The sequence below is a fragment of the Anser brachyrhynchus genome, assembly GCF_964034855.1.
Source record: "Anser brachyrhynchus genome assembly, chromosome: 5".
Lineage (NCBI taxonomy): Eukaryota > Metazoa > Chordata > Aves > Anseriformes > Anatidae > Anser > Anser brachyrhynchus.
Window position 1 is genome coordinate 11,525,900 of NC_137699.1, and position 12,704 is coordinate 11,538,603.

Here is a 12,704-nt window from a genome sequence, read left to right on the forward strand (position 1 = left end):
AGGGATTTTACAGACTGGGGATGCAAGTCAGAGAGTAATAAACGGAATATTCCCATACAATGCTACCAGACTCTTGATAATGCAAAATGAAAACCGAGTGCCTGAAGATCAGTGAAGACAGTAGATACCTGCAGGTGTTCAGAGCTGATCAGGAATACCCACCATTTTGCAGAACAGCAGACTGCTTTTAAAGCCTGCATCAAAGGACTGTCAATTTTGCATAGCTGTGCAAAACACTGGAACAGATTAATGAGAAAGTCCACTGTATCGAGCTCTTTACTGAAGTTGAGTGCTTCAGTTTAAGTTTCATGCTTGATTCTACCTAGGACGCAGTTTGGCTCCTTCCTGCCATGGACAAAAAGTAGTTTTCTTTACTCTAAATTGCACAAGCAAATGAAGTTTTGGGTATTTCTTATTTGGTCAGCATTTTAGAGAATTAGAAGGATATGGCTACGGGAAGCCTCAAGATAACTGTTAACATATAATTCACATAGAGGCATAGAAATGCAAAGCTCATGTGATGGTTAACATTCCCTAGAAATGTTTATGATAATTGAGTTCAGTGGTGACCTTGGGAAGTGGCTGGTGCTTTTCATGTTGCAGGATGTTTGTGGTGTTAAAGGCTGTTAAAGGCCAAAAAGGTAAGCCAAAGGTATACTTACATATGCGTAGACTAAATAACTTGGACTATTCAGATGTGAATTAAAAGGCTCCAATTGTATGAAGGGATCATGATGACATCAAAAACCAGAAGCCTGTGTGGATCATTACTTCCCCACAATCCAAAAATGCAATTAGATTCTAATTTTTTAATCTCTTTGTAATTTTATATGAATAAAAGCCTGTAACATCAATTACACACAAAAATACCCTGTCTAGAAGGCTACAGCAATTACAAATGGCTAATCACTGAAAATAAAAGCATTTTCTATAGCATGTTGCCATTTTATGGCACATGGAAAGTGGACACTGAAATTCCCATGAGTGTGAAGGAAATTTTCCATACAAACTGTGGGGGCTAGCTCCAAAAAGCAAGTTTAAGCTATCATGCCCTAACCTCAAAGAAAGCGTCTAGAGGATGGAAATGGGTGTTTAAGTCATCCTTGCTAGAGAAGATGAGTCTTCTCTTCAACTTGAAAATGGTGTCAGAGAGCTTGTGAAGACTATGAAAGTAAAAGAAAATACTGAAGAGAAGATCATCCCTTAAATCAAGATTTGAGTACAAAGTTTTGGGACAGCAATAAGGCAGCCTATCTTGACCTAAGGGTCTGTAGTATGTCCTTGGAAAAGTAAAACAGTAAAACACCTTGCAAGTGAGTTATAGGAAGCTATTCTTATTTTACATTGCATTTACGTATGAGCACTCACCCAAAACATGGGAAATACCCAGGCTTTCCACCCTCCTCAACAACAGTCAGCTCAAACACATCCTCCCAGGCTTCCATGCTATAAGCTGTGGGGAAGTGATAATTGCATTGACATTGGCAGGAAGCTATCCCACTTCATTAAAAAGAAAAAAAAAAAGAAAAAAGATATGCAAAGTCCATGGAAACACAGAAGAGTACCACCATTCTGTGGAACAAAATGGTTGGAAGACAGGAAATTTGAGTTCTTCTCCTAGATGGTTCCTTAGTTCCTGTGTCTGACTGACAGCCCTCCAAATTGTTTGAAAGCCCAAGACCCCCACCTACTAAATGGCAGCCCTACCCAAGGGCCACAGATAACCACTTCTTTCACTCATCTCTTGTGATCACTGTTGGAATTCTAAGCATCTAGAGAAGTTCCAATTTGTAAACATAGTTGCTCGTGGACTTCTAAGTACTTAAGGTGTTAAGTGGAAGCCTTGAAGATCTCACCCCTGGATTTATACACCCAAAGCACACAGTGATTCCTGAAGATCTTCTTAGATCTGGACCTCACTCCACGACAGACAAATTATACCACCACTTGAAAAGCATGCAGTTCCTGAACACATGTAGACACACCAGAGTTACAATACTGAATCAGTTAGTATGAAGTCTGTAACAGGTGCTGAAATGAACAGGAAATTACATGTGTAATCCTAACACATTCTAATTTCATAAATCATTGTAAGTTATGCATTTCAGCAGACGTATATTCTAATGACTTCTACCAAACTGATTTTTATTTTCATTTTTGAATGCTTTGAGATTTCTAGATTTGACAGATTTCCAGAAGTGAATAGCCAAAAGTTTAGACACTGATTTAATGCTGCAAGATTTCAACAGGTTTCTAAATAAACAAACAAACAAAATCAGTCCCCCTATCATCTTACACGCAAAAAACTTAAGCATCAACTGTCAGCAGCTGTCAATTAGTTCTACAGCTCAAGAGAAAGACCACATGTATACTGCAAATGCTATTTTCATAAAGCTCCAAAAAATCCAAAAAGAATAGCGTACCAATATTGTATTATTTTAAATTATCTGTTAGCATTCAATTATTGACTGTTACATGGAAAATTAAACCATATGAAAATCGAATGAGTCTGTCATTAGGCATGACAAGGATCCTGAGGTGTGAATTTTTCTTTTTTCTTATTTGCACACAACAAATAAATCTTATTTGTCCAAATGTTGTAGTGTGCACACAACCAGAAGGACTTTAAAAAATAAATCTATATCTACTTAAGTGTCTGTGAATAGTTCATTTTCTCAGAAATCCTACTTGATGTATTTCTGTTATGTTTTTCCTATGTGTTAAAGCAACGGTAGTTACATTTATTCATGTCACAGAATTTTTCTCTGAATCCATCCATCATTGCTTGTAAGAGAAAGCTGAACTTAGCTTTGCAAAAAAGGTTTTAGTTCAACTGCAAGATCTCCAGAAGTCTGTTACATATAGCATCTCCCACAGCTTCTTTTTTCTTCTGAAAATAAAGAAGTAAAAAAAAGTGCTTTTAAAACATGCTCATTATCTACACTGGCCTGCGTACTCTTGGGCGAAGGGCAGACCCACAGTTTTCATCAACCCTTGTATTTACATCCTTCTATCTAGGAAACGGCCCGAGTACACCAACTGCTTCTTCCTCTGTGCTCAGAGCCGATCACAGGAGACTTCAGAAGCACACTGGGAGCTACAGTCAGCTTTATTTCTGTGACTTGGACTTCACACTCCAATTTCTTTCAATGCTTGCAAATGTCATCTGGCAAAATCAATTCAGTTCCCAACGTTCAGGATAAGCAAAGCCCTGCAACATTCCAGGTCTTTATGACAGAGAATATCTCCTTATGTGTACTCCTTTGCTAAGAGTACACATATATCTCAACATACACACTGGCTTGCATGCATCCAAGAATCTATTATTGTTATATAACAGCATAATAGTTTTAGATGTTACATAAATCCTTTCTAGATTTCTTGAAAACCAGTGGTCTCATCATTAACTGACTAGTGGAATATTAAAAAAACAAACAACTAGGTTATTTATTTTCTAGTAGCTAGCTATTCCTCCATGCTCCATTTACTGTCCTTTTCATTTCTGATGTATTCTGTTTCAATTAATGCACTTTCTTTGCCCACAAGACACAGACGACTGATTAACAAGACAGTTCGCATTTGGAGAGAAAGGCCACAGATTATTTAAAGGCTGCAAATTACATCCTACTTTGTAAGAAACTATTCAAATGTAACACACCAAAGGCTACCTTCTATCATGAAGTGATCACTCATGCCAAAACAGTCTGCCAAAACAGACAGATTTCTTTTTCTCCCGTTTCCTTCTCCAAAAACACGTAACAGAGCTAGTACTGTGTAAAGGGATCAAAATTTACCACAAGAGAGCTGACTGACACACAACATGGTCGTGTAAGTCTCATTTCCTTAGGCAAACTTCAGGATATGGGTCAGAAAACTTGAATTGTCTTAGCAGTTTGACAATAAACTTGTCTGGCAATGTTACAATTAATGTAAAATAAGCCAAAAATTTGTCAGACCAACTGGTTTTGTTTCTCATGGATGCAAACCAACTTTATGTCATGACTGTGTTTTTAAGTAAAGGTCAAGTTCAACTTACATAAGCCCTTTTTTTTGGAAGGCCATAATTTATGACTGGATTTTTTTTATTTTTTTTTTCCCAGAACCAAAGTTCTGAGTATTTTATGCAACATATAAAGGCCATGAACCTCAAAAACAAAACAAAAAACCAACTAAAACTTCTTTCAGGCATTTGCAACACTGAGAGGAAGCAGATTATCGTGTATGCTTCTTCAGTAACCACTTTATCTTACTGAAGAGATGGATTACAATGAGGAATGAGTGTTGCAGAGCTGTCTGCCTAAACAGTTGATAGTCAAGCTTCCCAGTTGACAAATGACTGTTATTTCTCTGTATGTGAGAGAGAGGAGCTAGGCAGAAGACCAACGGCAAGATTTTTCTCTGAAAACGAAGAAAAGAAAGTCAAGGCTGAAACCAGCACTTGACTTGCCTTATTTAGTCATCTTGGTAAGCTGAGGGGAAGCCAAGAGAGTTCAAGTTCTCTCTTGACGGCAGCTGCCGGCTTACCACCCACCCGTACACAGGTACCGATCGCCCAGCCAACCGATGCACGCCCGGGCCGGGCCGCACCGCTCGCCGTGCCTCACCCGTCCAGGAGCCAGGGGACACCAGCACAAGGCCTGGTATTGACGAGGGGGACCGGGGAAATATCACACAGGAAGATAAGGCTCCATCAATTCTAATGCCCTCACTTCTATGGTTTGGGCTGTAATTGCTAGATAGGGTAATAATCCAAAATTAAACTCAGGCATAGGGCATGAGGGTCTGGAGAAGGAAAAACACATTTTCCCGAAAAGAAACAAGCACGAGAACTACAGGCAAGTTGAGTCAGCCCAGTGCTTTTCTCTCATTCAAAATACTCACTACTGTTAACAGAAGTTATGCACATACAACACGGAGACTTGAGCCTAAAGGCACACTGCCAAATGGCTGCAAGAAGACAGTATTGAAACACAGTATGGATCTATCTTTGTAAGGGCAACGACTTTGTTAAGGGTACAGAATTAGCTGCCAGCCTAAGCCAACAATTTGACCGTAGCAGACTAGAATAATCTACTCAGTTTTCACCAGTCATGTCCTCCAAAACTCTGCTGGTTAATGCCGCATTATAGCGCTCAGAGCTACAAACCCGAGCTAATGAATTCTGTCAGATTACTAACTTAGTGAATAGACACAAAGTCAGTAAATGCCATTCAAAAAGCAGCAGTACAGACAGAACACAGTACTCGCCATTTCTGATGCATTGCCACAGACACGGTTTCTCGGCAACATTTATAAAAAATACATCATGTTCCTGCCTTCGAACCCTACACTACATGACTCTTGAAATAAAATTTAAATAATGTATTTTAAGCACCTTTGACAATAGTGGAGGAAAGGAAAATAAATGGTGCTATTTATCATATAAAAACATCGAAGAACTCTTCAGTGGTCATTTTCCATTCCTGTCAAACTACTCAACAAAATGCCTTATTGTTGGATTAATTTTCTATTCCCCTTTGTCTGTTTTTGACACAAAATGAAAAAGCCTGTTTCACCAGCGCCAGTTTTTCTTGAAGCTATTCTTTTGTGTGTACCTTCAGGACAGCAAGTCATAACCTCAGTTCTAGTAAAGAAGGATTTTAGCTTTTTCAAGAAAAGCCAGCTGCTTCTTATATTGTAAATGTCATCTTTACAGCATTCAAGGACCAAGTATCTTCCTCCTGAAAGGAAACTCCCTAAAACAGAGCAAGCCTTCAGAGGTCCCAACAGACCAATGCCATTTAGACCCCACCACATGGTGTCCTTTCCTTGTCCTTGACTGGCATACCAGGCTGAACAATCAGAGAAACAGAGGCTGCAAGTACTACTGAAGACTTACATAAGAAATTAAATTTCTGTTTATAATTTACAGTTAGTTTTTATTTCTTTCAGTCTCGAACAAAAATAATTTCTGTTAACTGTTGCAACAGAACCCAGGCCAGCTATACTCTGCTGATATTTTAAGAGACTCTGGTGTAGGGGGTATCTACCCCCGTTAGCTGGGAAGAGCCTGTGCATGGCTCATGCCAATGAACAGGAGGGCTGCCTCAGGAGCATCTTCAAACAGAATAACAAATCAGGTAAGAATATCACCAAAATCCCTTTTCAGGTTTAAAAGCATCTAGGGCTCTTCATGCCACGTCTCTTTTGAAACAGACAGTCCTTCGGGGCTCAAATCCTTCTGTTATATTTTTGAAATTTATTTAGGGTTTCTTTGTTTTTATTCAGGCTTAATACCAAGATATGATAGTTGTTTTGAGGTTCTTGGCCATTTTGAAACATAATGCAGATTGCTAAAAAGTTTTTTTGTTAAAAAAATGAAAAGCTAAACACATCCAGGCCGTTTATGAAGCTTTCTCACTTGAACATTAACATTTTTCTTCTTTTAGCAGATTTGAACACACTTTTCCTTTTTAGTATCAAGCCAACAAAATGCTGTCTGTGACGTTTTGTAGAAGCTTATTCTGAGGGAGATGAGCAATAAATCATCCTGCTCATCCTGAAATAAAAAGATCCCTTGATAGTATCAATACTACGGTATTCTGCAAGGACACAGTTACAAGCTATCATTTGGTTTCATGGCTGAGAAATGACTACGTTTTACTGAAATCAGACGGTAAATCTTAAAAAAGTTACCACAGAAAAATTCAAAGTTGTAAATGCTGTAAAGCAATCAAGCTTGTGGAGTCAGTTTTACATAGGACGAGTTATCTTGGGGAGAAGGAAGAGATGTAAACCACACTGCTGTCAGCACCAGTAGCTTTTGCTTGGTGAGAGGGATGGTTAAGACAATGATAGAGCCAATATGTTGAAGTGAGAGCAAAAATACTAAAGAATTAACAAGAAAGGAGGAGTTACAGAATCTAGGAGAAAAAGAAAGACTGCTTACACTGTAAGCCACTACCATTTTTAATGACTATAATCTAAATTTCTATAAACTGTCAAATTTAATTCTGCCAAGGAGCTAAGTTACTGTTATTTACTTATAACAATAACTAAAAACAGTGAATTTATTTTTTTCTACATTATGCTAAGAAGGAGAACTAAACCTAAATGACAATATGAAGGATGTCCAGGCAAACGTTCCTTCACTAATCTGCTTTTTAGGTATCAGGAGTACTGAACTTTATAAACTGAAGACCTGGTGGGGAAATTTCTTTTTATGACAAGTTACCTAGAAAAATACAATGGATTCCACAAGTTTAGAAATAATCTGATTATCTATACCGGAGTCAACTTAGATGACAATAGAAATTTTCATTTTATAAAATACTGTCATTGGAGAGTGCTTTGTTCCTAACTGTAGTTCTACAAGAGGCTGATCAAGAAAACATGAAATTAGTAAAACGATTGCCATTAATTTAAACTAGATTGACACTGAAATCCAAAAAAAGATTTTCACTAGGTAGTCACTGAAGCCAGCTCTGATCCAGGGGGACTGATTTCCCTTTTGAAAACATGCTTAAACTAAGTATATTTTGGGAAGAACTCAAATGCACCTGCACGCTAAAACTTCATGACTGCTAGTATTTAACCTGTTTTTAACCACCTTTTAATCCTTATTAGTACAGATATATTTAGGTATATGAGAAACAATCATTCATCTACCCTTTCATATATAATTGCCATATGTGCTGTTACACCTTTTCTTTGCCTACTGCCTGCCGTAGAAATGATATCTTCTACCCAGTGTAGTCACAATAAAAACTTATCAGCCTCAGTCACGTGGAAACATTTATTAAAAATTTACTTGGAGAACGCACCACTTATTTTAGAAGTGTGTAAGAGTAAACATCAAGTTAAAGCTCTATAAGGATTTGTTTTTGCAAAGAGCCCCTTACCACTTTGAGATAGTCTTACAACTTCTGGAACTTAGTGGAAAATGCAATTTCCTCTGAATAAAACCACTATTCAGAAAAACTGAGAATGCAAAAAATTCAAGCACTCACCTTTTTCATTACTACCTGTTGGTGTTGGGGGGAGAATTCCAGGCTTAGACTTGTCGTAATTGTTAAAGCTCTGGCTGCGTCGATTGTTGGCACTAATAGAACCACGAGTCTTGGTCTCACTGCCTGCAGCGGACACCCTCGTGGTAGGGCCTGGAAGCCTGATGAAAGAATTACAATAAGATTAGATATACAAAGAAGAACTCTGAGAAAGCAACTGTGGAATACCATGAGTAAGCTGAAAAGAAAAGGATCGACACCACCAACATATTTTTTAAGGTCTTTGTCCTTATGAAAGAACAAATCAAAAAATCATCCTAGATGAAAAATACAAGGTAAACCAGTTCAAGTCTGAATTGCTTCACATCAGGCAAAAAAAAAAAAAAAAAAAAAAAAGAAGAGAGAACCAAAACCGTTTAGTCAGATACTTTAATATCTTTCCATGAGAGTTTTTGGCTCAAAAAATTTCAGGATCCAGTTCTAAAATTCCTGCCTACGTTGACTAATAGCAGAATTGGCAAACAGTTAAGTTGTTTCTAATAGACTCAACAAAGAATATACTTAACTACCTCCCACCGAGTAAGGTGATATAATCAGACCTTCTCTATATAGCTCCTTCTTCCATGATTCAGCTTTCATTAATGGTCACTTGCTGTACATCTTGTAAATCAGAAATAGCTGCAGAATATTCAGTGCAGTAATAGCACTGCTGCAAGCTTAAGGCCAAATGAGACACTACTATTCTTAGACCAGATTGCTGAACAGGGCTACGCTTATTTTGGAAATAACAATGAGATAGAATACGGCTGCCTTTTTCCTTGTAGGGAAGCACATTACAGCTGTGGTCTGAAAGCTACAAAGCCTAATGGCCAAGCCCAGCAAAACATTAACTGGATTTAATTTGCACCCATAAAATCACACAAAGCTTATGTTTCCCCTCTTAGGGCAGCCACATTGTCAGTGAGCAGGTATAAGCTTCTGGTTTAAACTGAAAAAGGATAGCAGCAAGCTGTTTCAGGGAAGGACTCTCCAATTTTGCATTTCCTTACTGTAGCCCATATTTAAAAGATTTAGATATTTACCTAGAAAAAAAGGCAGTTCAGATACTGGAACAAGTAGACAGGAAAGGATACTTGTTGCATGCTTTTCAGGCGAAAGGGGACTGGTAGAATTTTCTAAAAAGCCTGATGAGTAGGAAAGCCACAGGCATCGCATCTCAGAACAATGTGTGTGCTTGAGTCCTTCAAAGTCAATGTTTATACACGCAGTTGCCATGTCTGCACTGTATTTTGTGCGCCAATGAGCATATTTCCACATTCCAAATTGATGAAATATAAAACATTGAAAGATTTATTAGTTACTCAAAATCCACACAGAAGAGAATTAGTGAAACAGCTCACAGTTTTGAAAAGCAACAAGATCACATTAAGGATTAAAAGATAGTATCAGTTCGTGTCACATACAGTAGCACTGACGGGGACTTCTCTGTGCTGTCTTTGTATTTTCTGTACAGAAGAATCTCTTTAGCACTGTTCTGTATAAAACAAAATAGTCAATTTGTCTTAAATAACCTGTGCCAATAATAGGTTGAAATGCAGAAGTCCCAGTTATCTGCAAGAATGGGGACGCAACAGACCAAATCACTGATGTGCCCATGGGAAGGAAAAGAAGCCAGAAAGGAGTCTGGCAGCACTTCCTAAACAAACTGGCTTCTCAAAGACTAGTGAAGAAATAGGAAATAGGGAAAGAAACATGAAGGAAAAGAACAAAAACGTCAGCAGCTGCATGCACATGCTTACAAAGCTCAAAATGGGAAAAAACATCAGGGCATCATTCAACTACGAAAGCAAAAAATCATTCACAAACTCAAATCACCGCAGATCTGTCACAGCACATCATGGTTCTGAGGTTTACTTTGTTGAAGCCTTTTAGACAAGCCCCTCAATTTAGCCAGGAAGAGCATCCTTTTTCAACACTGGGGGGTGCTAGGAAGTTGTACATGGCCGTAACTGCGGGAAAGTGCAAATGGGAACCCCCCAGAGATGCTTCATCCACAGTAGAGGAGACTATGCAGGAAGAAGCAGGGATATTGCAGGGGAAGGAACAACTGCTCTTCGTAACAACTGCCACGCTGCTCTTCTGTAGGTCTTGGGGGGCATTGAGGGGGGGGGCATTGAGACAAGAAAGTTCCCTAAGAGCTCGTTTTGCTTCATGGGAAACGAGCTAGGTTTCTCATGGGTAGGGAGAACACACAAGATACCTCAGCTGTAAGTTTCTACAGAACGATGAAACACTGCGAGTAGGGGCCGAGCACCGCAGCGGGGCCACCAGAGCACCCAGTACTAGAGGGGAGCTTCCTAGTGTGTCTGACAGGAGGCAAGGCACATGTCCCCGTGATGGGCAGGAGAAAAGGCTCCCCACACATGGCCATGCAGGCTTTGCAAATCTCGCATTTTAAAGTAAACGAAGCTACTCAAAGCTTGTGACCACTCAAGAAGTGGCAAGTTTTAAACGCAATCAGGACTGTCACTGCCAATAAAAACACAGAGAATAAAAAACATATGAGCTAAGAAAAACTCTTGAAGAAAGTATAATCTCTCCTACTTTTTTTTCCTGTAGTTTAACGGACTGATCTTTTTAGCCCATACTTTTGGTCTTAGGCCAAAATATTTTAGTGGCATTTGTGAAATCTAGGAAAAAAATCTAGGTGCAGGGAGATGTTCCTGGCTTCTTGCAGCCGCAGACAGGGCACCGAGCTCAGAGGACACTCTCTGTTACTACTCTTCAGCATCTCCTCTAGGCAACTACGAACTGTCAAGTCATAATCATGATCAAGAGAGAACACAAAAAGGAAACAGGGAACATTTTAACAGGGGTTATAATGCAGACCTTCACTGTTGTCGTAAAAGAAGTAAGACGGGGGAAATAAATCCAAATTACACATAACTAACAATCTATACCAACTTGCCAAGCTGAATACAATCATAAATAATGGTACACCAGCTTAGCAAAAATCATACAGAATAGTTTAATAATGTAGAACTATATAAAGCATCCTCATAAAACATTTTTTTATATAACTGTAATAAAAGGAAAGTTAAGATTAATAACCACATTAGTAACACTTACAGCAATCCTTATGAGTGCTGAGATGAAATGGCCATAGGGGCTGGCACGCAAACCAAGGTGGGATTCAGGACAAAAAATAAGTTGAAATACCTATTAATCATTTTCAGGGAGATTAGATATTCTCAGCTTCAGAACACTGGGGAGTGCAGGAGCTCCAATGGAAACACCCACACAATGCTGTTTGGGCTCACATGGCGTGTGCGAGGTATGGTCCACTTACTAGCTGGGACAGCACTAGCCTGATGCTACTAGTTTCAATAATGCAGATCTAAATACAACTAATACGGACGGGGAAAGTGGGGAGAGCACTCCCAGAACCATGTTTTGTTCTCAAAAACAAAAGCTCGTAAGGATAAGAAAACAAAATTATTTTCTTGTGGGGCATGCCTTGGAGAGAAAAAAAAAAGAAAAAAAAGTTAAAATTGGTCCAATACTTGCATGTTTCAGCTGCTTTTAAGATGCCTGATTACAAACAAGGAGGTAAATATATTCAGCATGAACCCTACGCATGCATCCAAAAATATTGCAAAAGGATTATTCATGCTTTGCAGAAGATGAAGAAATGCTAACCTAGAAGACTTTTTCTGACCAAGAGTGAATCGGATGATTTTGCTTTGAGATGAGTCCCTGGGAGATGCACTGTATGACAGGAAAGAAAAAGTGGAAGACATCATTGAGCACAGAAATTTTTTGTTTTTTTTTTTTATGCCACTGAATTTAGTAACTAGTTTAAGGGAGTAAGGAGCTTTTATAAATTTCAAGAAAAAGAGCCTTCTTGCCTAACTACAACTTTAGGTCAAAATCAATTTTCATAAAGTAATGAAGATGCAATTCTGCATGCAAACTCACATTGTATTACTCTTCAGCTCCTCAACTTATTATATATGATATTCTGTAGCATCTGAGCAATTTCAGCTTACTATATACTAAGTGCACGTGTGTGTGTATATATATACACATTATGACATTTAACGCCTCAAAGTTGGTTATTTTTAAATTGCTTGAAACCCAGCACAATCCACACAATGGACTGAAAATATTAAAGCAATATTCAATGATCCCATACATCTTACGTTTTTTTACACCAAAATCAGAGAAATATGTCCAAATACATCCTTGGTTTACAGTAATTATATCCTGCACAAGTTTATACATGCTGTAGCAACACTATACATTTCAATTACACCAAAACGCCATTTCCATCTAAGATAAGCATGGTTCATTAAGAAAAACATAAGCAAACCAAAACGAGCTCAGAGTAGTGTCTCTCTTAGAAGGCCTCACTCAAGCTCTCTATATACCACATAAAGCAGCACTTACACTAGTGTTCACCCCGATATGTGTTATCTTAACACCAATCAGCCTTAACTTAACCTGTGATATTTTGAAACAAATAAGCTTTCACTAAGAGAGTAGCAAATATGACTTCAGCCTTTCATCCTGCCCACTTATTCCCACTAAAATGCTCATCCCCTTAACAGGGGAATGGTCAGATAAGCAGAAGGCTGTAAATGTATTCACACTGGTACTGCCTTCATCAATGGCTTTTATTCTAACCCACAAAGAACACCTGTAGGATTAAAGACTTTC

The 12,704-nt window shown here is 38.5% G+C and overlaps 1 protein-coding gene across 20 annotated transcripts in view; it reads right to left on the minus strand.

The window, feature by feature from the left end:
* Positions 1 to 12,704, minus strand: part of NAV2 (neuron navigator 2) — a 431,840-nt gene that overhangs the window by 128,422 nt on the left and 290,714 nt on the right. For 19 of the 20 annotated variants that reach the window (XM_080592405.1, XM_080592410.1, XM_080592398.1 and 16 more), the window contains one exon: positions 7,989 to 8,146. In XM_080592405.1, coding sequence (XP_080448531.1) covers positions 7,989 to 8,146 — 158 coding nt within the window. Of the gene's footprint in view, positions 1 to 7,988; positions 8,147 to 8,584; positions 10,574 to 12,704 lie in introns of those variants that run through there. The other variant, XM_080592399.1, reaches the window with a different exon arrangement.